The sequence below is a fragment of the Ips typographus genome, linkage group LG1 (assembly GCF_016097725.1).
Source record: "Ips typographus isolate SLU linkage group LG1, UJ_Ityp_2.0, whole genome shotgun sequence".
Lineage (NCBI taxonomy): Eukaryota > Metazoa > Arthropoda > Insecta > Coleoptera > Curculionidae > Ips > Ips typographus.
Window position 1 is genome coordinate 31,034,503 of NC_138422.1, and position 27,923 is coordinate 31,062,425.

At 34.8% G+C, this 27,923-nt stretch overlaps 3 protein-coding genes across 3 annotated transcripts; 2 read left to right on the forward strand and 1 right to left on the reverse strand.

Annotated features, from left to right (window-relative positions):
- Positions 1–1,032: 1,032 nt before the first annotated feature.
- Positions 1,033–8,654, forward strand: PGAP1 (GPI inositol-deacylase). The gene is given in 18 exon segments (XM_081985702.1): positions 1,033–1,544; positions 1,608–1,755; positions 2,694–2,917; positions 3,128–3,382; positions 3,809–3,982; positions 4,045–4,304; positions 5,187–5,337; positions 5,430–5,692; positions 5,809–5,919; positions 6,163–6,378; positions 6,441–6,486; positions 6,488–6,612; positions 6,740–6,902; positions 7,021–7,422; positions 7,424–7,479; positions 7,582–7,589; positions 7,592–7,682; positions 7,860–8,654. Coding segments are annotated over 18 exon segments (3,075 nt in total). The 5' UTR covers positions 1,033–1,400; the 3' UTR covers positions 8,098–8,654.
- On the reverse strand, positions 8,607–22,276 carry gig (TSC complex subunit tuberin). The gene is given in 46 exon segments (XM_081985782.1): positions 8,607–8,968; positions 8,971–9,064; positions 9,135–9,166; positions 9,169–9,307; positions 9,356–9,436; positions 9,438–9,589; positions 10,161–10,205; positions 10,208–10,344; positions 10,407–10,571; positions 10,625–10,772; positions 10,775–10,792; positions 10,984–11,052; positions 11,055–11,183; positions 11,186–11,293; positions 11,357–11,395; positions 11,398–11,490; positions 11,559–11,585; positions 11,588–11,695; positions 12,252–12,273; positions 12,276–12,379; positions 12,456–12,601; positions 12,603–12,711; positions 12,772–12,869; positions 12,871–12,951; positions 13,013–13,032; positions 13,035–13,121; positions 13,124–13,185; positions 13,653–13,767; positions 16,757–16,953; positions 17,005–17,186; positions 17,241–17,375; positions 17,428–17,515; positions 17,518–17,556; positions 18,004–18,120; positions 18,123–18,231; positions 18,292–18,627; positions 18,679–18,847; positions 19,317–19,632; positions 19,688–19,835; positions 19,895–20,095; positions 20,494–20,668; positions 20,726–20,891; positions 20,948–21,042; positions 21,044–21,168; positions 21,221–21,354; positions 21,980–22,276. Coding segments are annotated over 46 exon segments (5,445 nt in total). The 5' UTR covers positions 22,050–22,276; the 3' UTR covers positions 8,607–8,753.
- Positions 22,277–22,481: 205 nt separating this feature from the next.
- On the forward strand, positions 22,482–27,716 carry Pat1 (Protein interacting with APP tail-1). The gene is given in 10 exon segments (XM_081985714.1): positions 22,482–22,866; positions 23,662–23,740; positions 23,743–24,025; positions 24,113–24,153; positions 24,156–24,286; positions 24,345–24,400; positions 24,578–24,913; positions 26,224–26,343; positions 26,858–26,989; positions 27,046–27,716. Coding segments are annotated over 10 exon segments (1,806 nt in total). The 5' UTR covers positions 22,482–22,707; the 3' UTR covers positions 27,515–27,716.
- The last annotated feature ends 207 nt before the right edge of the window (positions 27,717–27,923 follow it).

Consider the following 27,923-nt stretch of genomic DNA (forward strand, 5'->3'; position numbering starts at 1 on the left):
AATTTTAAGTCCCAAAATATCCACTAGCTTATTAATTATAGGTATTTTTTGTCATGTGAAACATTCGGTAAAAATCAGCATCTATGTAGCTTTGAAGCCAACATTCATAGTAATCTTTTGGCCTAATATATTCTTCTCTTGTGGTATATGAGCTAAGTAATTACCACTATTTTGTGAATAAATTGTTGGAAACTGCCCCATTTCCACAAATTCAAAGATATCATCTTCAAACAAAAATTCCTTGGTTAGTAACACAAGTTTTTTAATTGCATTTTCAAAACGTCAAACTCTGATGACGTGCATCGCTCCCATTAGTGCCGACCTGCCGACCACTTTAGGAGTAGAAAAACTACTTTTAATTTTTGTGGACAAAACACAACCCTTGTCCCTTGTTGAAATATTTGGGACCAAATTCTATTTTTGTTATCTAATCTATATGTATGTTACTTCTATTTATCGTCTACGCAAGGGCAATTATTATTAAGATTAGTATGTATAAATTAATAATATATTTTCTTTCAACATATAACAGCGTATTTTTGTTTGTAATCCAACCTTTGATTGATGTTTAAATGCTCTTGCACTACTTTGTATTTTCTTTAAATAACGGAAAAATAATTTTTCAGTTAATGCATAGGGCCAAATCAGTCTGCTTGGAGTGAGTAATCAGCGTTTAACGTTTGTTTAAGATTTAAAACAGGAAAGTCACTAATGTTCATAGTCCCCAACGGCAGCGAAATAAGGAATATTTTTTCCCCAGTGGAAAAATTAAAGGGTGGTGTTCTAGGTATTGGCTTTTAAATATTCCTGCATTGCACACATTTGTCACAATGGAGTGTCACGTGACAATTGTCAAATTTAAGTCTGTCTTAGGAATAACCGAACTATTGTTTTTCCATTTACTAAGACCAGGATTACCTTTTGTCAATAACAACACATAGTAAACAAAGTAGCCCAGGTTACTTGTTTACTATGTGTTGTTATGGACAAAAATTAGTTTATGAATATGATTATGACTACGAAGCTGGGTAAATCCGGTCTTATTTTCCATCCATATGGAAAGACAATGAACAAATATTCAATTGTTATGAAAGAGCAAAGGCCACCTGCTAACCTGCTCTTGGAGACCAAAAACATTATAACTATAAGGTATTTGCTGGAGACTAATTAATAAGAAAAGAAGAGACGACGAACGACGTTGTGGTTGTACATTACATAACCTAATTGATTATTCATTTGTTTATTTTTGTGAAAAAAAATTCAAATCAAAAAAAGATTTTGATCTATTTTTACTCCAATTTGAGGCCCCTAGGGCTAGCTGACCTTCAATGCACGCCTAGTTACATTTTGAACAACTAATTGGATTAGTAAACCCAAATTTAAACCTAGCAACAGTCAAAATGAGAAACAATATACTGATAAAGTTCTCATTGTGCCTGCTGGCTGCCTTATTCTATGCAGTAGGACTAATTTTTTTCCTTACGGATCACGAACCTGGTGATAGGTGTGAGATGACTTATATGTTTGAGTATCCTCAATATGTGGTGAGTACGGATATGTATTTAACTGCCGACAGAGAGTAGCATCTATCATTCATTCTATTGTAGAGAGTGTTTCATGATATTGATGAGGTCTATCCAAAATATGGACTGTATGCTTATGGAGAAGGGCGAATCACAAAAAAGGCTAGAAATATGCATTTTGATGGTGTACCAGTGATTTTTATTCCGGGGAATGCAGGCTCTCATCATCAAGGTAATTTGTTAATTAGGTAGACCTCCAGGTAGACAGCAGGTTACTGTAACCTATTTTCCAAATTATCTTTTTTCAATAATTATAGCTTTGATTTGAAAAGACATTTTTTTTTTGTTGAATATGAGTTTTTATTTGTATGGTCTACCTATAAAGAATAATGTAATAAGTGCTATATCTGCCTACCTTGATGAATAAGTTATCAGTAAGTATCTAAATAAACAAAAATAAAAATGTTAGTTTTTGGGAGTTTGTTGTTATAGTATTATAGTATACAACTCGGTATACAAGTTAAACTTTGATAAGCTTAGAGTCATTGAAAACCCTGTATAGTGTGTATCAATCATGAAAGTTAGTTCAATCCTTTTTTTTTTTTGGCCAAGTTTACAAGCATATTTCTTGTGTGTCTTTCAATACTTCCAGAATTAGGCATGTGTTCTAAGCTCCCAGGACTTAAATAATAGTTTTATATTGTAAACAAAACTATTTTTCATTAGCACCAAAAATGCAAATTGTAAGAAAACTATTTTTGATTAACTATGATGGACTGAAGTTTTAAGTATTGTGTAAATATTGTAAATAACCTCATATCAAAATTATAAGTGTTCTTGTGAAAAAAAAAGAGAAAACTTAAGTTGTTGCCACAAAATTTTTATTTAGGGTACTGGTTTCGACTCTTAAGCCATAATCACAGGTAAAGAAAGTGGTTGAGATCACACAAACAAAACAAAGATGAAAACTATACACATTACAAACTTAATTGACACTTTTTGAAATTAATTTTAAAAATTTTTAATATACGAGTATCAAAAAATTTTGTGGCAATGACTTATGTTTTCTCCATCTTCTTTCATGAGTAAAAAAACATGGATCACTGTGAGGATTGGAACAAATTTATCTTAAAGTATAATTGTGTTCTAGTATATAATATTTTGTTCTAGTAAGGTCTTTGGCTTCAGTGGCTCTTAGAAAAGCTTTAAACACTAGAACACCTTTTCACTTTGACTACTTTACGATCGACTTAAATTCGGAGTTTAGCGCGCTTTATGGTCCTATTTTATTCGAGCAACAGGAATACATCTTAAGCGCTATTGACCGCGTGCTAGAACTGTACAAAAATAGTCCCAGTAAACCTACTCAAGTGGCACTAGTTGGTCATTCAGTGGTAAGTTTTACATAAGATTAGTTGAAATTTCGGAACTAAAATACTGCACAATGATAAGATTCTTTTATTGGTTTAACAGTAACTGCTTGAGTTGCATTGAATTGAACAAGTTGTGTCATTGTTGAGGTAAACAAAATATTACTGTTGCAGCATATTAGATTTAAAAAACACACTCAAAAGTACCAATCTGAACTCTATTTCAAATTTTAGGGTGGTATTGTAGCTAGGAAGGTGATAACCACGTTGCTTAAACGTCACAAACCGCTCGTTTCAATCCTAATCAGTTTGGCTTCTCCGCTTTTAAGGGGGCCTATTTATTTTGACAAATATGCGAGCAGTTTTTACGCTTCCAGTCTTCTGAGCCAATACAATGGAATCTCAGTTAGTATTGCCGGGGGTTATAGTGATATATTGGTACCCTCTTACTTAACCGTTAATGATGGAAACTTCAGTATTAATTTAGTGGTAAGTGATTAACGTTGTTATATCTAAAATCTGTGTATAATCCATAAGTTGGCCTTGTTATGTTGCAAAATGTACTATTTTTTTTCATATAGAAATGTGTTGCAACTATTATGAAACAGCCTGTTTTATTGAGGATTATTACTGATTTTTTAAGTTGTGTATTTTCTGTTGTGACAATCTGATACCAGATAATAACTCTATAAAGACAAAATAATTTGTTTAGGGAATATAATAGACGCGCGCATTTCATGAAATATCCATGTTCTCCCTTATTTCTGACGGTCATAACTTAAATATGAGGTATTTTCAAAATACCATTCTTTGATTTTTACCACTAGCACTAGCTATACAATATGTATGTGTTGTATATCAGTTATTTAAATTGGACACCTTGTGCTATTTAATGGAGTTTTTACCTCTTTACAGGCTACAAATATTGCTAAGTGTTGGGTGGAATCGAACCACGTGCAAATTCTCTGGTGCAAACAACTTGTACTGGCATTGAATAGGGCTCTGTTTGATAGTGTAGATCTGAGTACTAAACAAATATCCACTGATCAAGATTATGTTAAAAAAGTGTTTCGACACCATCTCGTATATGTGAGTTTAAGTGAATATTTGGTATGGTAACTTTTCAGAATTCACTATTTTCTTTAATGTAGAATAGTGGCTCTAACATAGAACTAAACGGAGAAGTGAACGAAACGGTCAAAATTGACTACAAAGGCAAGTGGATTGAGTACATTCAAAAACAGTATAGTGTGGAATTTAATAGAGGTCTGAAAGAACCGCATTGGTACATGACAGGGATCACCATGCAACCTACTTATGAGATGTTAACAGTCCTAGCTGTTAATTTAGAAGTTACTAATTGGGCGTTTGCTTGTAATGCTGCCTATCCTAATAAAAGAGGAAAAGTTTGGTAAGTTTTTTGGGTTTGATTTCTGAACTGAATATTGAATTGGTATTATTCATAACTATTATAATTAAGCAGCATGTTGTCGAAAACGGTCTCCGCAACAACTGCTGAAGACATGTTTCTGCACTTGTAAAACTTCTACAAACGTTCTAAACCCTGCAGGAGTTTTTTAAAAATTATCAGAAGGTTCTACAAGTATCAAAGCTTCCAAAAAGATTGTTTTAAAGCAACCAGAAGTTGACAGTTATGAACTGAAAATGCACTGCTATAAAACTGAAATAGTAATGTTCTATTGATGAAATTTATCATTCTGAATGGAATAAAACTGTTATTAAACTAAAATGATAAAATTGACTTATCTTACAGATACTTTTTTCAGAAGTATATTGTTAATGTCAACAAATCCACAGTTTCCCAAGTAAAATTTGACATTAAAAATAACGAAATTTAATTATTTCAATAATGAAGCTGCTTAGTAGTAGTAGTAGATTAACTGAATTACAATTCAAATTTGACAGAAAGTACTGAAATTGATTGAGATTTAACTGCAATAATAAATTACAAATTACAATTTGGGTAAATAGACGTTTTTAATTTAGCTTCGTGATGTTAAAATCTTTTAAGATTTAAAAGGTCAGAACATTAAATACTACGAAAAATCTCCCAAAAATTGCCTCAAAGGAAAAAATTTCAAAGTTTAGCACAAACACATCGAGGACATCTGGTGGCAATAAAATATCAATGATTGCAACTACTTATATAACTCAGACAACATCGCTTATTGGTATATTGGTATACTACCAATACAAATACGTCATGGCAATTTGCTTTGGATTTTGGTAGACGATGAAATGTATACAGTAAATAGAGTGAAATGGGTTTTAGTGTGGATGGTAAACATTTAACCCAATACTCAGAAATATTGCCAACTGACAGATTTAAAAAACGTCTTCTTACCGTAAACATGCACCAGCTGGGAATAGAAAATAAAGAATTTACGCACGTGGTATTTAAGGGACTTCCTACCGATGAGCATGTAAGTACTGATTTTTTGTAGGTTTTCTTCAGCTGGCATTAGTTTTATAATATAAACTGTTTTCACTACTATTGGTACACTAATCATTTTAGTTAACGTTCCACGTAGATACTTACGGTTCCTACGAACGTGAAACGACAGTTTCCTTACCGATATTCAGCCTGCAAAAACGAGTAATAGTGGAACAAACACCGCCCAAAGCTCTCATTTACTACCTGTTTTTTCCCGAATTAGAAAATCAGCTTCAGTCGTACCAACTCTACGTTGAAACTGTCGACTGTCAAGGTCAGGACTTTTACGCCACGGCCAGTCTCCTGGTTCTTTGGGCCAATGAGAGCGTTCACTGGCATTTTACGTAAGTAAATGAGGTTTTTTTTGACAGTCAACCATTTTGTACACTTGTTCAGTTACTCTGTATATTGGGATAATCATATTAAGTGATAAGAGAGTTAATACTATTTTATGTAGCAGGTCGTCCGAAACTAAACCATTTAATTTGAGGGTACAAAACGCTAAACCTTCAGGATCTGAAAGTGCGAAAGTGAGACTCATACTGCAACCATCCTGTACTTACAAAATCAGGTAGGTACAGAACAATCCAGCTATCGAAAGTTACTCAGATCGACGATTACTTCAACATGTTTTTTTTTTTATCAAACATTCACACATTGATTGTTATGACGTTTGGCTCAAATAATATGTAACAAACAGGCCAGAAACGCAAATACTGACGTAACTGCCATTTGACTTGAACTGGATTTTACCTTCCTAATAATTTTGGGAGACGAACGACGGAATTAATACGATGATTTCTTGCTATTCTAGCGTGAGACTCCACTTAATTGGTGTCTTTGGACAGCTGGCGCGTTACTATTCGACATTTCTAGTTTCGGCTTTGGCCACCGTGCTGCTATTAACGTTCCAAAGTCAATTACACGAAATGAACAAGAACCAACGCGTGCCGATTTTCTTTTTTTGTCTAGCGGACGGTATGAAAGAAACATGGATACCAGCTTGTTGTTTTTTAGGTGCGATCGCACTGTAAGTGGGAATTTAAAGTTTTTAAAATTGTAGTTTTTTTTCAGTTTGTAGTTTCTTTTCAGGAAAAGTTATATTCCTCGGCCTGAATACGAAATTTTTTTCCCATATAATTTATCAAGGAATTGCACTGACTTTACTGATTTTGGCTTCCTATATGGTTGTAACGATTTTAGTTATTGGTTACTGTTTTTCCCTGTTTACGCTCGAGTCTACAGTGCATAAAGGAGTACTGAGGTAAGATTTTTGTTGTCCAAGCGAGTTGTTTCTGGTGTTGAAAACTAGTTAAAGCTCTTTGTGTACTTACCATAACAGGAAGTGTTCCAATTTCTCGCTTATAGGACTAAAAAGTCCATTTTTTTAGGTTATTGGCTAAAAGCGTCACGTTGACGTTTCGTTTCTCAGACTATTTCGTGACGTTTCTGCATAAAGTACCGTTTATTGTTGCGGCGGCTTTGATTGCCCTGTGTTTTTCGGCCTGCGGCGGTTTGGCTTTGTGCGTCGGATTGGTCTTCTACTTTTTGAAGGTACGTTAACTTCTTTATCGTTCTTCTTAAAGTTTAACCCAAATTATGCTTTGAATAATTATTAATTGTATAATTTCCATATCAGATAAGTATTGTATGAATTATTTATGTTTTTCAGCTCACTCAAATGTCTCAAGATTACGTAGAACAAGTAACTTGGTTTATCCTTAAAACCATAGCTAAAAGAATCAAAGGGCTGTTTAAAAAATCGGACCAAAAGAAAACGAGCAGTGAGAGTATCTTAGCTTTGGAAGAAAATAAGAACGAATCCACTCCATCGTGCAGTAAAACTGCATTGGAAAAAACCGTTGAAAAAAATAACGAGGCAAAACAAGAAAATGTTGATAATGGTGCTAGTGATGAAACTGTTGAGGAAAATGTTGATGAGAGCGAAAATCGCGTGACAGATGTAAAAGAAACAGTTGAAGCTCCACAACCAGAAGAGACACCACAACCCTTTCAGAATTTAACCGACACAAACAATGCCATATTCTTTCATTCTTCGATCTTTTTTATTTGGGTGTTTTGTGACTGTTTTAAATGCCCCAGCTGTGTTGACGTGGGCACACAATTTCAGGTAAGAAATGACGAAAAAATTTAATGTAAAAAACTACATATTTTCGAAATAAACGAAGTAGTAAAGTAAGAAATTAGTTAAAATGGATAAACCTTTTTATAGATATAGTAAAACTTAACTCCTGATGAGTCACTTTTACCAGGATTGGTATTTAGTATAGGAGCGTTCTTTCTGTGGCAGTTTGATCTTCCGAGGTTGGATCGGTAAGGTTATTTTTCTTCATTTAATAATCTGTACAAAGTAATTTAATGTCATATTAAAATTTATTAATAAATTTCTATATTTTATAAAAAATAAAAAATTATTAAAAACAGAATTGTTATTATACATTTTTTTATCGCATTATTTCATGGTTGCAAACTTCTTGATTACTATTTCAGGAAATTTGGCCCACAACTGCGTCTTCTCACTTTGGCGCTATGCATACCAATCAGCTTTCTTTACGGATCAGTGTCCGTTTACAGGATCAACTATATCTTCACCACATTATTCGCTTTGGTGTTACTGCAACAGTTTGCCGCCCCCAAAGTTGATAGGAGCAGTGACGAGCCGTCATCCAAAGCAGACGACAAAGATGAGAAAAAAGAATACGACGACATTAAAATGAAGCTCGACTGATATTGTTGTGTACAACGGCTTGTTGTACGTTAAAAAGATAAGTATTTAAGATGTTTAAAAAGATTACAATTTTAATTTTGGTTGTAAATATTGTGTGTGTAACCTAGTCTGTTTACATGTTAAACCTTTTTCCTGATTTGTCACATTCTAAACACTGATCTTAAGCACACGATGCCCTTCGTATAACCTAACTGTAATAAATAACCTAAATTGTAATTTAGGTATCACAAATAAAAATAAATTTGTAAAGTAGACTGAATTTTGTTTATGCCAAAATCAGCTGTTGAGACTTTAAAAATATGGACTAAAGGGCCTCTGAGTAATTCCAAATGTAATTTTTTTAAGTCCGTTTATGGTATAATAAAACTCCTTCTATTATTTGTATTTTTTATTTACTTATTGGCGTCTACAAAATGTTTGTTTATTTCTCTAAACGGTTTGACAGTTACCAATTTAAGTTTTTAATAACAGAATTTTGACACCTTGTATCTTTATAAAAATAAAAATACTAACGTGAAAACAAAGTATATTTTAGAATACCCACAATTGATTATAACGCAAAAGTCTTTAACAAAACAAATGTCCCTGATACTGCATAATCAAAAGTAATCACATAAAATCAATATTGGTTAACAGTTATTTTTACGTTAAAAATTTTAACGAAAAAAATCTATAACCACTCTCAACGCAATTCTCTTACCATAAATACACAAGACATTTGTTATACAGTCTGTAAACCAACAGCGAAATAGTAAAATAATCAGTACTTTTCCTAGTCTTAACATATTCCGTAAATCTTCGATCGGCTTCCGGCTCTTGTTTTGTTCAGACGGATACACGTCTTCCAGTCTCCGTTCGTCCATCACTTTTTGCGAATGTTTTTGATTAGTCTTAACCGTTCGAGCCAATTCGAAGCATACGGATCGTCAGGACTGCTTTGCAATGACCGCGCCACTAATGAGGCCAACTAATAACACAAATACTTGTTTAAATTTAGTTCTGTTATTCACTAAAATTTAGTTTAATTTGACACTTACGTTAGCGTGGAGAGCAAGTTGTCTAGCTAAATGGCAACATTTTCATCCGAAACCACTTTGGCGTCGCTACTAAACACTGTCATGTCTTTTAATTCATCCTTGGTCTTTACGATCACTCGATTAATATTGTGATCCAATGGTTGAATAATAATACTTGCGAAATTAAATTGACTCTAAAATTAACACATTAAGTAGATAGTTTAAACCATCTAGAAACTAACCTTGATGGTTTTATGTCATAGTCCTCTCCCGCTTTCATTGTAGACAATATTTACAAAGTCATTGCCGATGTGCTTTTTTTTTGTTGACGCAATTCGGATCAGTCTCTTTGTTAGGCATCATAGTGGCAACGTGGAACGTAACTCGAACAAGGTCGTCCTGCCAAATGTAAGCAAATTTGCCGTCTTCGCCATTTTGTTCCAGCCCACCCTTTAAAAAGAAGTTGAAACGTAGAACTTTTGTTAAAATCAAAAGCCAAGAGTCAATGGCATTTAACATACATAACTTTGTTTTCATTATGGGATTATTGCGGAGTTCATGTTAAAGTGGGCATTATTTACTTGTTGCAGTCTAGGTTTGCCTAAAACGATTTTTCTTTATATCAGAGTTTTTTACCGGTTTTGTAGACGTTTAGTTCACCGTCATACAACATATAGGAAGGACGACTAAGCAGACAAGGGCAAGGCAGAGTTAAGATGGATCTCCTAAATGCTTTTCTCGTAGGAAGTTGTATATTAGTTAATTTCGTAATTCAACGCACTGCCAAATTAAAGCCCAAAGATCTAATTTACCGTACCGTGAGCTAAAGGCACCAATTTGTTACTAACCTATAATTCCTTACTAATCACATGTTCTTTTTTACCTGTTTAATCATTTTGTTGGCCTGTAATATTTGATTTTTACTGAAAAACTTTGTCCGTATGTAAAGAATATGCGTGACAACGTATACGAGTGAAATTATTTGCACTGGAGGGTTAAAAAATTTTCACCTTTTTAAATACACATACTAAAAAAACTGAAACTTACCTAATATTTGTGGATCAGTGTCTGACAATTTCACCAACGGTTCCCAGATTTTCAAAACTGCACATATCGCAGTGACCCAAACCGATTTTTCAGGATTTCCACCTCGTTTTTGACTTGTCCCTCGCGAATATACAACACGCCCACTCTATGCGTCTCGTACGGTGGTATTTTATCCAAAATCTTACGCCCTGCGATTAAAATCACAAAACCCTGTGAATTTCCGCATTGCGGTGCGAATGCAGTTCCACTAACCTATTCACATGCTCGCTAGTTCCGATAAGTATAGGTGTGTCGGCCTTATTATGATCATTGAGCAACGCATTGTGATAGAGCTGCAAGAATACGAAACTAGGGTTCACACCGCTCCTCGGGAGTTCCTTTATACGGCCTGAATGTCTATTTGGTTCGGACCTAACAACTTTTTTCATAGATACCTACCAATTACGAAGTTAACTCTCACTTACCTTGGTCTAGTAATTGACGTCGTGCTAGATTTGTCTCTTCTGAGCAGAATCTGACTTGAATCGATCCGTTCAATGCTTCCCGTGAACTTGCGTTCTTTGGCTTGAGCAAATTGATTATTTCTATCCAGGACTGTGGAGGATGAGGAACTTTTTGTAGTTCTTGCCCACCTGAAATGAAAAAATAAAACATCTAAAAAAAATAGCTTTTTACTGTTTCATATTATGTGATTGATTTTAACGCTTGTCATTAAAAAAAAGTTAGCCATGAAAGCGTAATAAAGCCATGTCTTTTTGACTTTACTGAAAATCTAATGCGTTATTGTCATTTTGTATCATTGAACAGGTTGTATGAGTAATACCTTTAGAAACATGTCGTGCCAATCTAGGACTGGTCTGTGTAGGGCTCTGAGGAGGTTTGCCAGCCAATGTTGTAAGCTTCCTACAGAACTAGGCAACGTAGTCGGTCTAGACAGCGGGAACTCTAAATAACCACCGCGTTGATTGGTTGGACCCGGCGATGGAGGAACTGTATGAGACGTTTTCGCCGAGTCTAATAAGGCTCGTTGGGCTCTGAGGAGCCTGGACAGCTGAGGCAACTCAGCAACGATTTGGGATTGCTGGACGCCAACGATTGTGCCATGTTCGACTGAGGTGGACTCGTACCCAAACCTAGTTTTAATCAACCAATCAAACTTTATGATTCAAAATATTTTTAGTGTTTGAAGTCCTCACCTCCAATTTCCTCTGGGATAGCCTCGTAGCTGACCCGTAATCTTTGGAGTACATTTTGCCCTTTTTATCCTCAATACTGTCACCTTCCGACGATCCGGACGATGAGCCCATTTTATGGAAAGGATTCTTCCATCCTTGGAAAACATTACGGTATAACCTTTATCGTTATGAGCTAAGCGCTAGTAGACATTCCGGACATTACCTGCAGACATTTCCGGACTAGAATTGATCTGCGTACTGGATTTCGTGATCTAGTTCCATCTTCATACATAATGTCTTCATTATCGTCCTCCACACTATCTTGCGAGTTTTGTCTAGATGGCGTTTGTCTCGGAGAAGCTGTATCAAGTATAATAAATAATATTACAATCATTTACAAGCAATATTTTATATTTATTTTAGCAAGAGTGGATATGATAACGACCATTGCATGAGTTTGCAATTTTGATGATTATTCAACTCACATCAACCATGGTACGTTATGAAACCAAAAAGTATTACATAATAATACCACTGATACGATTGTTTATAGACAAGGAGCTGGTGACGGATAACTATAATAATTTCTGCATTTGTATAATACTAATTACTTGAATACTGAACAGAATGCGGTTTAAAAGCAAGGAATTTGGTGAAAATCACAGCACTGTTTATCGTTTGCGATAGGTCAAGAAAAAGCAGCAAGCTGAAAGCTATTTGTTTTAGACCAATAAAAACCACCAACTATATTAAAATTCACGCAAATGCGGCACATGTCAGCATTAGAATCTCATTTATTTATGCCAATTTTGACATGGTCTGACATAGAACCTTCCTTATCTCTTCTAAATGTTTTAAATGAGACCACTGTATATTTGAGCAGTACAACAAAAAATTCAGAATTGACTGGCCTGACCACTAGCACCTTCGTCATCGTGAACACTTGATTATCATCAAAAGTGTCCTGTCGCACCAACGAACGGTCTTTGAGGTTCTTCATACGTGACGTTGACGGGAAGTACAAACTTGTAATTCATTCCAAGGAAGTTCATCTATGCTGGAGGGCTGAACCACGTCGTTTTGGTCGTTCAGAATGCACGTTATCATCGAGTTGACGCCTGAAAATCGTATTTACTCTGATAGTTTGATTAGGAGAAATCCTTCTAGCGAACTGTAGGGCGTCTAATATACACTTCAGCCCAATTTTGACACCAGCAGGGGCACACATACTTTTCCTCTTTGGTTTCTGTCTTTATCATCGCTTGAAACCGGGCGCCTCATCGATTTCTTCTTTGGTTTACCGACCGTATCGTCTTGTGGTGAATTTCCCGAGTTGTTTGACTTATCGTTGGAGTTTTGACGGCTCGGTTTCTGTGCTACTATTACCTGAAGACAGTTTCAAATGGTTTAAAAAAGATTGTTAAAATTAAGTTAGCAATAATTACGAGTGGTAAGCAACTTGTCGTTCCGAGGCGCGCAATAATTCAAACATTTCTCGCATAATCCCTGTCTCAACGGTTTTTGCGAGCATCCCTGTAGTGATCGTTATTAGTTTGTTACCTACTAACCACGTCATGGACTGACCTCCATTTAGCAAGAACTCGGCTACCGGCGTCCTGAAACATGTCAGATACATTACATAACCATCAAGTAGCTGCAGTCGTAGGCCACACATACCGTCTCGGTGTGGCACTGGCACAGGCGTAAAGGCGTAACGAGCCATTAAATCGATACAAGTTTCGTTCAATTCCTCGTAGAATGTGCCAAGACGTTTGTTAGGTACGTGGCTCTTTTGATAGCGCCTTTATCCAATCTGACTGACAGATTTCGTTCGTCTCTCCGTCGAGAACCTGTAAGATATGATATCATCAAATCATAATAAATCAATTTTTAAACCTTAAACCTAGATACAGGTCAAAATAAATAAATGCCTCTGTTATATAGCTCAAGATGGTTCAAAGACGGTTTTGGATTCGAAGACGACCCTTTGTAGTAGAAAAGGTAGATTTCAATAAATCTAATGTAAAAAGTAAAAAAGTTGATTTTCTTTTACACCATGCTCCTCTAGTTATGAGGATTGACTTAACCCCTATAAAATTTAATTCAAAACTTGAAGTATCTAACGCAACTGGTTTCGAAATTATAACCTAAAAACCATCATCAGAAGGCTCACTTTTAAGTGACGTAGCTCTTTAATCAAGCCTTAGGAACACTATTTACAGAAACCATTTGTACTATTTTTACCTGTAGAAATACGGTAAACGTTTGGCACTAATGCACATACCTATGCAATTTAATTAGAAGCAAACAGACTTACCTTGTTCCGTTAAACTAGAGGATCGCTTCCGATCTGAACTGTCCTGATTGATGCTGCCATAATCAAGCCTATGGAACAGCGTGTCTTCGTATGGTTGCAAATTTGTCTTAAGGCCCTTTAAATATATTATCAATGAAACTTGGTCGTAAGTATAAAGTATAAAGTATATAGGTATATTATACCTAATTCAAATTCAATAGTAGTTAGTATTTAATGCAGTAATTTGTGTTATTAGAAACTAGGGAAAAACGTCACTAAAGCAAACGTTGTGGCTGTTGGCCCACAGTCTAAAAGACAATTTTTTTCTATTTCAATTTTCTAAACGTAACACTTTTTCTTTTTCGGGCCGTCATAAAACTATAAAATTTACCACAAATTACGGCGTTTCAAGAGATTTAATCATCCTCCAGGTTTTGACTATGAAACTTACGTCTTCTAGAAACCAAACCATAGAAGCTACAACCTCAACGGAATATATTTCCTGAAAAGCTCATTTGCAGGACTATGTTTTGTCTTCTGTGCGTTTCTATACAGGGTGTCCCACGACGAAAGACATCGATTGATATTGGAAAAAGTATAAATAGGAGAGTTTTGAAAATTAGGCTGGATACTGATGTGGGCATGTCCAATCTAACTAAAATATTTTCAAGATGGTTGCACTTCCGTTTATACCGGGTCGATCACAACTTTCTTATTTTAAATAGAACATCCTATATATTATTACATATTTGGATTCCTCACAAAATTCTGACCAGCTTATGTGTACAATGCCCTATGCCTATCTCTAGCCGTTTTCGAAATATTTGATGTTTTTCCAAAAAAGTGACAGTTGCAACGCTCAACATATTTTTGTACTCTGTCAAAACCGTATTTCATTTTGCAATGAAACTTTGGGTTATTGTAAATAAAGGATCGTTTTATTAAACTGAGGGTGCGTAATGAATCATTTGTATACAGGGTCGTCCAAAAAAAATCATAAACTTGCCACTAAAAAAATGAAAAATCTCAAGTTTTTTAAATAGAAACCCACATTTTTTATGACGGAATCATTTTGAGCATTAAAAATTACTATACGTTTCAATTTATTTGCCTATACCTAAATCCAACCCATTTCGTTTTATTTGAGAATAAACATTTTTTTATTAGGGTGCATGGTTTTGATTAGCTGGTATTCTAGTTGGCCATGCTTTTGACACACGGTGAGATTGGAGACCTGCAGAGCATGTTAATAACACTAGTGACTTGAGTGTTTTGACAACTGCAAATATGCCGTCGCGGTTACGTTATTCAAACCAAGATTACTTAAATCTGTTTATTATTTACGGAGAATGTGATAAAGTTGTGAGTAGAACATGTTAGGTATTTGCCGCTCGTTATCCAGAAAAACCAAAGACATCACCAAAAGCTGTCAAGCAAATAATTGAACATTTTAAGAATACGGACAAAACCAATCCCTAACAATACAAATGTAGAAATTGGAATTTTGGGCTATTTTTTTGCAAATCCAACTTCGTCAATAAAACAAGTTGTTTCCGTAGAATCAGGCATATCCAAAAGTTCAATTCAGAGGATCCTAAAGAAACATAAATTTCACCATTTTTCATTTAAATTAGTGCAACACTTAAAAGAGGTTGAGTTGCAAATACCTCACATGTTCTACTCACAACTTTATCACATTCTCCGTAAATAATAAACAGATTTAAGTAATCTTGGTTTCAATAACGTAACCGCGACGGCATATTTGCAGTTGTCAAAACACTCAAGTCACTAGTGTTATTAACATGCTCTGCAGGTCTCCAATATCACCGTGTGTCAAAAGCATGGCCAACTAGAATACCAGCTAATCAAAACCATGCAGCCTAATAAAAAAATGTTTATTCTCAAATAAAACGAAATGGGTTGGATTTAGGTATAGGCAAGTAAATTGAAACGTATAGTAATTTTTAATGCTCAAAATGATTCCGTCATAAAAATGTGGGTTTCTATTTAAAAAACTTGAGATTTTTCATTTTTTTTAGTGGCAAGTTTATGATTTTTTTTTGACGACCTCAGTTTAATAATAAACGATCCTTTATTTACAATAACCCAAAGTTTCATTGCAAAATGAAATACGGTTTTGACAGAATACAAAATAGGTTGAGCGTTGCAACTGTCACTTTTTTGGAAAAACATGAAATATTTCGAAAACGGTTAGAGATAGGCATAGGGCATTGTACACATAAGTTGGTCAGAATTTTGTGAGGAATCCAAATATGTAATATATATAGGGTGTTCTATTTAAAATAAGAAAGTTGTGATCGACTTCCGGTATAAACAGAAGTGCATCCATCTTGAAAATATTTTAGTTAGATTGGGCATGCCCACATCAGTATCCTGCCTAATTTTCAAAACTCTCCTATTTATACTTTTTCCAATATCAATCGATGTCTTTCGTCGTGGGACACCCTGTATAGTCTAACCAGATTATTAAGGGTCAAACCAAAAGATGTGAAAAATTACAATTGCGGCTTTGAACTTTGGCATTCTGCAAAAAGACCAAACTGGGGCAGTAACTCGGTAGATTTTGTTTCGAAAAAAAATCAAGCGGCAAACACTTCAAAAATAGTGGGACTTTGGCAAAATGTATGTTAATTTTCCAGGAAACTAGGAAAAAAATATCTCCGGGATTAGTTTAAAAACACTGATTATGCAAGTTCAAAAATATTTTTTTGTGGTCTATATCCATGGCAGACTTGTATATTTCAGATTTTTGATATGATCAATTTCTTCAACAAAACGTCGGTAAATGTACACATGTAATACATGAGTGAAACCAGGGTAAAATATGCTTTTACAACGGCAAAAAGAACGAGCATACTATTTAAAAAAATAAAGTAAAAGTAAATATCAAAGTCTCAAAAATTGCTTTGAGTATTTTAGAAACTAAAAAAGTTTGGAAACGGTGTGTTTGGAAACCTTAACTTTTAATTTAACCGACTTGGCAACTTCAACGATTACTATAGCAATTCGACTACCCTCTATGTAGATAGAATACTTGTACAGCTTCAATAAAATAATAACTAAGCTATATGAAACAAGTTTTATATAAGAAAATGTTTACTTACCGCTATAATAAAGCTAACAAAGTCTCGCCTAAAATTCAGTCGGCACTTCAAAAACCACACGGCAATCACGTGGTGGGCCAAAGACACGATATAGTGATTGAATTTGAACGGATTGCTGTAAGCCAAAGCAACAGCAAACACGGCCATATACTGGTCGGAAACAAAATTCACGAAAATTGACGGTAACTGAGCCATAGCTGAAAATATACAATCAATAACTAAGCATAGCTAATCTGATTTGAACTTACTGGATAAAAACTCCAGAATCGGAACAGCGACGTGGTTAGTGGGCGACATTTTGGATAGATCTAATAGAACTAAGGGCAGCAGCTTAACCATCACCTCTTTCATCTCTAGAGTGCAAATCGTCAAAGCGGATATGCAAGGTTTGGAGTTTTTCGGTGCAATCTGAATGCATTTTATTATGCACCTTTAAAAAGTAATAATAGTGTCTATACAACTTTGACAACTTTTAATCCAATACCTGATCAGTTTACCCTGACGTTCTTTGTCCAAAGGCATGGTACGATGCCAGTTTACCAACGACAATGATACCATGGCATGGAAATCTGATTTGGACACTTTCACATTTAAAGACTCCGTAAGCTTAACCCTCTCTCTAAAACCTAAAGAAATTTTACACTTTACCTATCGGTTTTTTTTGTCATTACTGTAATCGTACCAGGTTACAAAGCGCATCTACGAGCAAATCCAAATCGTTTTTTCCATTGCCAATAATCAACGACTTATTTTGCAATATTTGGTTAATCCAGTAATAAGTAAACTTAGAACCTCCCAATCTAAAAAAAAATATGTGTCTAGGTCAACCAAAAATCTAAAATTCCATTTTTTTGAACTGTTGATCAATATTTAGGGGTTTTTGTCATAGTTTAAGTCAACCTTAAGTATAATTCAGACTTTTTTCGTTCTGTCACATTCAAAACCAAACTCAACTTATGCTAGGGTTAATATCCGACGGTATTTTTGGGACTCAAGCTATACGAAATCGCTTAAACTATGACATAGTTGTACGTGCCGTACAAAACAAACGGCATAATCATGTATGTATGTATGTATGTAGTGCATGACATGAGATTGTATACCTATATTACATATTACCATATTCTCAAATTCAGTAACGTCTGCAACTTTTGGTGAAAAACACAATTCAGTCTACTTCCTTTGTTATTGTAAATGTAAAAATAAACTTTCGATACAAGTATAGTAAAGCAATAAAATTAACTCACCTTTCTCCAGTTTCAGACTTTTGACGATAACTCCAAAAGCTCTTCGAAGTGAAATATATGTGACGTTGTAGTTCGGCTGACCTAGTATGGCGGGCGATTGAGTTGGAGGGAATTTGCGGAACTCCGATACGCAATACACAAATACGAACTAAAATGTAGGATATTTCCATCGAAATACCCCAAATGGTACAATGTGTCAGCGCGCAATTTAAATAAACAGTCAAAGATCTAAAATTATAGACTTGTTATGTGCGACTCAAACCTGCTTTACCAATAACACTCTCTAACCATATATCTGGCTTTGTTGCACGCTTCAAAACCGGGTGGCTTCTCTCTCAGCTCTTTTAGATCTTTCTCCTTCCACTCCTTCTCTTTCAATTCTCTCTCTTTCGGGTCTTTATTTTGCAACTCTATCTCTCTCGCTTCTTTCTCTTGTAACTCTCGCTCAAGTCTGTCATAATGCTTCTTTAAGAAATTCACCAACATATGATAAATTCGTAAAGCGTGACTGGACGGAAGTCTGCGGATTTTGTTTACAAAAAGCTCGGTCAAACCTCCGATTAGGTCGATAATATCTTCGTGGGCAGACGGTGAATTAGGATTCTCACAAGGTCTGAAAAGAACCTGTTTTTCTCATGTTAGCAAAATGAAAACCCCTCGTAAAACTCGTGTTACCGTTGACAGTATGTCTAGGATGTCTATGAAACGTTTTGACTCACATACAACACAGATTTCTAGAAGAACATTAATAACTGTCACCCGAACGTGAGCGTCAGGGTCGTGGACTATAGAACCCAAATGTGGTATTATGATTCTTTCAATCAGTTCTTCCTCGAACTGATCTCTGAAATTAAATAGAGTGTTAAGTTAGAGTTAGTTCAAGATTATAAGAAAGACCTATGAACCTTCCATAATTTATTTTGGAATTGTCAAAGGTATTCAAAGCTATTTTGGAAATGCCAGACGCCTTTAAATACTACTGATAACCTCCCAAAAATTGCCAACCATCTAAAGAAAGTTAGGTCATTTTTCATGTGCAGTTACTTATAACGAAAAATCAATCTACATACAATCACATGACGGAGTATCAAATTCTGTAATCTGACGACAACCATTTTGTTTTCTAATCTATTAAATTACTGATCTTCTGAAGATACTCCAATGTAGGTAACCCTCCAAAACCAACGTTTTTTATTTCTACTAAAAATGATTTTTTATTTTAAAATCAGACCCCCCCCTTACATTAAGTTATATTTTAATGCGCATCAACACATGATTAAGTCTATGATGGTTTTTGATTCAAATATTCTTACCTGTATACTTTATAAGTGTTGTTAAGTATACCAAGTGCTTCAACTCGAATTGCGGTTCGTTTTTCAACTTTAAAATATTTATACATCAAATTGTATAAATTGGTCATCCACAAATGGTGGGCGGGTTTCACATTCTTGGATAAATACTTCAACAACCTTAACACGCTTTCTTCCGGGCGATCAGCGGCACACTCCTCCACTAATTTGTAGTAACTTTTAAAGCTACCGTTGTACTTGTTCATTTCAATGTAGCCTTCTATCTCTGTCATGATGTCCAGTACTATTATTTTGTACTCTAAATTGTGGGAATTGAGTTCTAATACGAAACCACAATCAAAATAAAGTAAGACCATTTGTTATGTATTAATTACCACTTTTATCCATCTGCAGAATATGCGACAAAATTGATAAAATAACCGACCAGGACGCATCAACCAATCCCATTCCGTATCGGTAAACGAGTTGTTGAAGTGCCAAAGCAACTTCATAAGCCACAGCTGGCTGGTTGTTTTTCATAGCCTACCAAAACAAATTAATTAATATAAATACGTCTAAAAACAAAAATTTGAGTAACTTACGTGCGCAAATGATGGTAAAATGGAGCTAGGTGGACACTGTAAATTTGGAAACGTCTCCATCGTCCACAAGCCCATTCTAATTAAAAACACGCCTCCTTGAAGCACATCTGTTTGGCTTGTATTGCAAGGTACTTGAAGTATTTTACACAAAGTGTAAATGGTGGAGTGCCCCAGGTGAGTGCCCAGAAGATTCTTCATAATCTGTTTCATTTTATGTGATAAAGTTATTGATATTATCCGTGGTATTAACTGGCAATAAATTTATTGTTAGAATAATTTTCGTGGAGTCTAACAAATAGTTTCCAATGTTTCTATAGAAATTATCATTCTTCTTTGAAAAATATTCTGATGTAGTTTTTGTTTCTGTCAACTTGAGTATAGGTGGTGATAGATAATATACCATAAACTACCCTGTATTAAAGATGACTTTTCAAATGCATAATTTAAAAATTAGTTATTTATACAAGTGACTCAAACCATTTTTTATTCACGAAAAGAACAATTCAACAGTGACAGCAACTCTCCCATCTTCAACCCAAAAGTATATGGTAGAGGTTTGTACCCTCTAGATGTTATAGGTATAGAATAAACAAAATTACCATCCAACTGGTTTCGCAGAACTGTTGAATAACCACCGCCAGACACAGGGCCCGAACAAAATCCGGTAAAGCTTCCGGTGACATATTGCTATAAGCCACTACGCTGGACATGATTTTCAGACAAGCCTTCATGGTGGTGAGTGGCATCCCAGGAGTGCATATATTGGATATGTTACTGTACAATTATTAGTTAAAAATTTAATGAGATTTGCCTAAAAAATTCTTTATTTACGCTATAAATCCGTTAATCATCTCCTCGTCCAAGTAAGCTGCATTAAAATGAATGATGTTATCAATTAAAAATAGGTAATCCTCAGTCCGTCCCATTCGAACTATTTCCGGAAACCAGGTCAGCAAAAAACGTCCGATTTCCTCTTCAAAGTATACTATAGCCTTACCTAAAATATATTGTTCTAAAATATCAGATTCCTTTCAGTAGGGCCTTTCAACTAACCATTTTGAGTTAAAGCAATCAAAAGGTCCAACTTTTGTCCCACATCTTCTGGATGATCCTGGTGCTTGATAAGACGAAAAAATTGTGCTCTCATAGGTCAGTCTTTCCGATTGTCCCTTGATCATGCACTTTGTTAAATTGAAAGCCATATGTCGGGCTTCAGCCGGATTGTCTTTGTTGAATAGATCCTCAATACAGGTCCACAGTTTTTCAACAACATTCTAAAGTAATGCACCAAGTAGCATAATGAATTTCCTTATTAAAATATTTTACCTTGGCGAATTTTTCATGTTCCGCGATCCGGCACAAGTCCTTGATGACTTTCAGTCTGGTTGGCAGGGGCGATTCTTTGCTTAAGTCATAGTATTGTTCTTGTGTTACTTGGTACTCTCGCAAAGTGTGACTACCTATTTCAAAAAAATCTTTATTATAGTTTGGTATTATTGGTATTGTAACCTAAAGAGATCTTCAACATCTCTATACATACATATAAGTTATTATTTCATGTAAATTAGGAGGATGTTGATGATTGACTTATCCAGTGGCCTCAAATGATTTACTGGGAAATTATGAAAACAAAACTGGCAAACTTATTATTATACATAAACATTGTAAAAGTGTTACTTGTTACTCTTTAACATAGCACATTCTTGGTTTTATATGAAACAAAAATGAAATCAAACTTTGATATGAGTGCTTCACATCCCTTTAAACAAAAATGTAATTTTAAGACAAGGTGTGCTTATCATAAGACAGACTCAGATTCAGAACTGGGAAAATCCACTTGGATTAAAAAACAAAAAACTTGTAAACTATATCCTAAGCATTTTTCTTCAAGGCTGAAGGAAACAATTTTTAAGCTGCTTAGTTGCTATGTTGTCACTGTTGGCTAGAGTACCTAATTTTTGATCCCAAATATGAATATGAGGCCCCTAGCCCGGGGAATTATGCTTCTTTAGTTCAAAATATAGCCAATAAAATGTTTGAGTAGTGTCGTTTTTTCATGCATTTTTTGCTTTACCGCATACATACCTATAGGACCTTTCCTAAAAAAGTCCTTAATACGTGCGAGGGGTTTGCTGTCTTTTTCCTTGGAGCCCATCTTTCAATCTGTCCTCAATAAAACTATTTACAATATACGTAAATTAACATACGAAATTATTAACTTTAAACTTGCTAAAAATTGAAGGACAGCAAAGTACCAAAGTCAGAAGAGCAGAACTGACCAACTCAGCCAACTGGCTCAACTGGCAGAAGTAGGAAGTAATGTCCAACACTCAACAGTCCAACTGTCCTTCATCCTTGAGGTAAAAACGTAAACAAAAAAATAACAAAATGCCGGATTTGACAATCATAAAATGACATTTTATTCGTTTGGCAACTGACATCTCCCGTTATATGTGGATCGACTGAATCGAGGCCACGTGTTGTTTCATATTTTCGCAAGCTCGCCATGTTGTTAGAGTGAAACACCACACAAATAATTACTAATTGAATACAGGAAACATTAAAATTAATTTAATCTGAGACGAGGCATAGAAGCAGAATAGAAGTAGACTGTTGATCAGCATCAGCTGTTAATTCAATGTTGATAAATTCGATCTTCTAGCAAAATTAAATCCAGCTTTATTACCGTAAAAAGTCATGTGATTGCCATAAAAAAAATTATTTCAGCTGATTCGTCCCGAAACTTACTTTAGTTTTTGAGTTTTTGGATATATTGTAGTATCAAGGTGATAAATCAAAAATTAGAGGACAATATGGATGGTGATGGTACTCCTGAGTTTAGAAACCCTTTGCAACTGTATCATTTTTCCTTAAAAGCATTAGTAAAGCAATGTGTGGCGGACAACTGGTCTTGCTCAAAAGAGGACTTTATGTTGTTGCCCAACCATACAGTTGCAGACTTTTATGAGGAGGTAACTTGTCATCCAGTATTTTGTGCTTTATTATGTAGGTTATAAAATAATTTAGTTGCTTAAAAGTAATAGTTTTCTGAAGTAGTTTGGTGTCATAGTAAAGTAAAATTCATATTGCTAAAAGTTTGCATATTATGACAGTAACAACACATCAGAGTGGAAGTTTTGATATACCTACTGACTGACTTAAAAACAAATAGGTAGGTATCCAGATATTATTTCACTTAGTAGAAGTCTTGGTAGAACTTGTACAAATATGTAATTTGATAAAACAACAATTTGACCAACTGTGAAATGATATCATATTATTATATTTGCTCTGCTCCATCCATGCATGAGGCCTCAACTCTTAATTGGTCTTGTCATTGAAATCTTTATCTTTGGCAGATTTTAGTTTAAAAAAATTTTAAATTTAGAGAGTTGGGCAAAACTGAAAACTTTCAGATTTCAGAAACTACCTAGATCTGAAAATTTTTGATTTTAACTATTTGTGAGGAATGTGAGGTTAGGAATTTGTTGAATTTGGCAGGGCAGACTGGCACCTGTCAGTTCAAAGTTTTTCTCTATCTTTGTATGGAGGAGCATTTTGGTTTGCAACCCTTGTTCCTTCTCACCATTGATTTCTATGGATTATCTTATAATTTCTCTACTCTAATATGCAAACTTTCAGCAAAAAAATACAATCAGTTCTCAATTTTTTTTTATGAAAAGTAGTGAGTAATATATGACTTGTATCACAATTATTGACTTACAGTTATGAATAGTCTCTAGTTGTTAACACATAATCATTTTTAGTTATTCAAAAACCAAAGATTTTGCGTTCTGAGTCGAGAATTGAGCAATTTACACGTATTCAAAAAGCTACTGAATGTCAAAAAAAAAGAAAGTTTTTACTAACGTGTTATCAGGCTGTCCTTAACCATGAGCACAATCAAGATTTATCGGAAAAATTACTAACCAGATTTAAGCGACAAATTGCAATCAAAACGGACTCACCTAAAACGGACTTGATAGATTTGGGATTGAAATTCGGATGTTTTTTAATTGAGGCTGGGTGGTATGATTTCAGTTTGAAAGTTTTGGAAGAGACTCAGGTCTTGTTGTTGGATAGTGGCAGCTCCACAGATATTTTCCTTCAGCTGTTAGAATGTTACAAATTGTGAGTACTGAGTTAAATCCTACAAAGAAAAAAAATAGTTCTTGAGGGTCTACTTACAAGATGTTAACAAACTGTGATTTTTTTTAGAAAACTAAATGCGCAGTCACTGCACTGTGACTTTCTTAGCGCACACCAACTTATATGTCACTTATGGAAATACTGGAACAACTGACCAGTAAAAATCTAATTTCAGATACATCTTTAGTCGGTGTTTATTGTACCGTTTCCATGTATTATTTTGTACAGAGTAATTATGATGAAGTACGTGATAATCTACAGATGTTTCAAGAATGGAAATTGACCAGTTATTCTGTTTCAGTCTTACAATTGGGCTATTAAAGCTTTGAAACTTTTGCCTCAGCGAATTACAAGAAGGTAGTTTTTTTAATAAAGTACCTAGGTATAGCAAATTACTGTAGTTTGTGGTTACGTCATTATGTGCTTTTTTACACATTGCCAGGATGATATGTTTATCTGAAACGCCTCATTTAGTTATTGGTTATTGGTCACTTTAACAATTTGTCGCAGGCCATTACCAAAATGTTCTTGTAGGGCAATGTTGGATACTTTACGTCAAACGTGCAAAGCTTGCGTGGTAAAACGGAAATTCTCGCAAGCGGGCCTAGTAATCCGTCAGGCGATGACTTTAGGTGAAATGCTGGACGCCAAAGAGCAGTTAACCAATTTTTCGGACATTCTCATGGACTACGGGTTTTATTTGCTCAATTCTGACTCGGTACAAGAAAGCGTGAACGCCTACCTAAGGGCTGTAGACCATAGAAAACGCGTGTTTGGAAATAATAATATTTATACAGCTTTGGCGTACGAGGATTTGGCCTACTCATTGTACGTAAACGAGTACAGTTCTGGCAATTTTAGTTCAGCTAGGTAAGTGTAGAAATTAAATTTATTAGTACCTTTACTCACATTTTAATTTAGTAGTATTAAAATTATTAGAAATTAATAATATAATTACTTAATGTGAGTTTAGTTTACCATTTTTGAGATTCATTCTCTACCTATTTCTTAGTGGCTGTTATGTTAATATTGGCTTATAGATACTCTGCAGAAAGGTTGGTTGGTCCTATCAATTCCTTAGACGAGCCTTCACAAGCTGCTCGTCGGTATTTTCATTAACTACTTTGGTAACTTTCCTGTAGTACCCGTGCTAGTGTCCCTCTATTTGTTTGTGTCCTAAGTTTAAAGTTGACTTCCTAACTCATTTAGTACCTTCAGGCAGTACAGCTTGATGTTATTTTGCTGGAATTCACAGTTTTTAGGCTCTGTGTCTCAATTACTGAGAGACGCACGTTTTCATTGAGACTTTCATGGTCTATGCTGTGCTGCGTCTTATTATGCGTTCGTACATTGTTTAATACATGATGAAAACAAGGCATGCGTGTTTTGCGTCGCATGCGTCTTGATGTGCGCCTAGCCTAAAAGCTGCCCCAATAAGATATTTGTAGGAGTAAGAAACCTGTGGAAAGAGTGAGAAAATTAATGTCCTGACTTTCTACTTCCACCTACGTTATAAAATAATTTAAATGTCTCTTAGTACGTTAGGTCGTATACAGGGGATCGTGCCCGGCTCATTTAACTTTCCACAGTCTGTGGTAGACCATACCCACCCACTATGGTTTGGAACCTTTAATTCCACTATAGAGACGATGATAGTTTTAATCTAACACAAAAATTCTGATATTAGTTGTTAAATTTGATAGCTAAGTTAGATTTGGTTAAGATAAGGTAAGTAATACTATTATTACTTGAGATGAACCATACTCAAGATAAGAAAAGGAAGTAAAGAACAAAAGATAAAAATGTTGAATTTTATTTGGTTAAATAAAAAAATGTTGGTCTAACCTAACTTACCAAGCAGAAATTTTGTGATATCGATTTGACGTAAATATGTGTATATAACATATTTACGTCAAATCGATCTAATGTTAAGTCTACATATGCAGCATTTGCGTAAATGTCAACTTAGTGGGTAATTTGTGATTGGTAAAAAAAGCAGCTTTTAGCTTGCTACTTTATCTTGACCAATCACTCACTACAAATAGTGTAGTGATTTTCGCAGATACTGCACATGTAGACTCACCATAAAGTCGAATATTACATTCAATCACGTTTTTATGGTACCCTGATATGAATTTGAACTTTAGTACTAAATAAATAACAATAACTTATTTCTGCAGTAGTTATGCGGAACGTTCCATTGCTATCATGGGGAAAGTGTTGCCGGCCAACCATCTTCTTTTAGCTTCAGTAAAACGAGTTAAAGCGTTAATATTGGAAGAAATAGCGCTCGATGAAAGGCAAGTATCAGAACAAAACGCACTATAAAGATGTACTCGCCAATGAAATTGTGCGGAAAATAAATTAAACTGTGATAGGAGAGTATTTTTTTATTATAAAAAATGTGTATTGTTTAAAAAGCCCGACGGTATGACATACCATCAGACTTTTTGGGCATTACGGCGACAACTGCGCACAATATAACTTAAATCTTATTAGAAATAAATTTGCATATTATAAGTATATCAGTTGAAATTAGCATACTTTACTGCATTCTTTATTTTCGGTTGAAGTTTAACAATTATTTTATTTTTCCACTTTTTGCATTTTTTTTTAAATCAATCATTAACAAAATTTTGATACAACAACTGTACAAAAATTAACAATAGTCCTCTGATGGCAATGAAATATCAAAGTTTTTATTTATGATGCACAAATCCGGCGTCATTCTAATTTAGTTTGATTGTACTTATATGTTTTTTATTGCTTTCTTTGTGTTAGTTGTTAGTTATTGTCATATCACGAAAATTTTAGGTCAACCGACAGCAGAAGAAAAGAACTCTTAACTGTAGCTGAGAATCTCCACTTAAGTGCCTTGGCGCTTAGCCAGGAAGCGTTTGGTGAAAAAAACGTTCAAACAGCTAAACATTACGGTAACCTAGGAAGGTAAGTTTGCTAACGATCAAACACTTTCGCTATGTTTACATCTCTTGTACATTCAGGCTATACCAAAGTATGAAGCAATTTGAACAGGCGGAACAAATGCATATTAAAGCTATCGCGATCAAGGAGGAACTGTTAGGCCCGCAAGACTACGAAGTAGGGCTCAGTGTTGGTCATTTGGCGTCTCTTTACAATTACCACATGAAAAAGTACGACGAAGCTGAACAGTTGTATTTAAGATCTATAGAAATTAACACCAGACTTTTCGGGCCTAAGTATTCTGGTATGGAGTATGATTATCGGGGTTTGATACACGTGTACGGTTCGACTGGAAACGTGATCCAATATTTGGAGTACAATCGGCAATATACGGAGTGGAAAACTTTGAGAGAGACAGTACAACTGGTACATCATACCGAAAATCTGATGAGTCCACGCGATATTGTGGAGAGGTTCTTTCAAATGGAAGACGAGGATAGTGCCAAAGTTGTGACTAGTGATGATCATAAAATGTGCGTGATGGATTAAGATCTCTGTAGCAGTTATCATATGCATTATTTTTTATAGTTAACTGTTGGTTTTAACTCTTCTAGTCCAAATTGTGTAGTTTTTGTTGATTTTAATGCCACTGATGAAGTAGTGAGATTTACTCGAGGAATGTGTCTTGTATAAAGTTAGGACTAATATGAACAATCAATATTTTAATAGATGTTATTCTTTACATACAAAATTTTCTATGTTTATTTACTTTTAAAGGTCACGTTTTCGTTTTCTACACTTGAGTTTAAGTGTTCTCTTTGACTGTGACAGATCATGGTTCTAATGTCACAGTCAAAACTGATCTTAAATCAAACTGGTCTTAAGTACCCACGGTCCATGTTAGTGCTATAGTATATTTCTTGGGGGAATCGTCAAAATGAATAATAAAACACTTAAA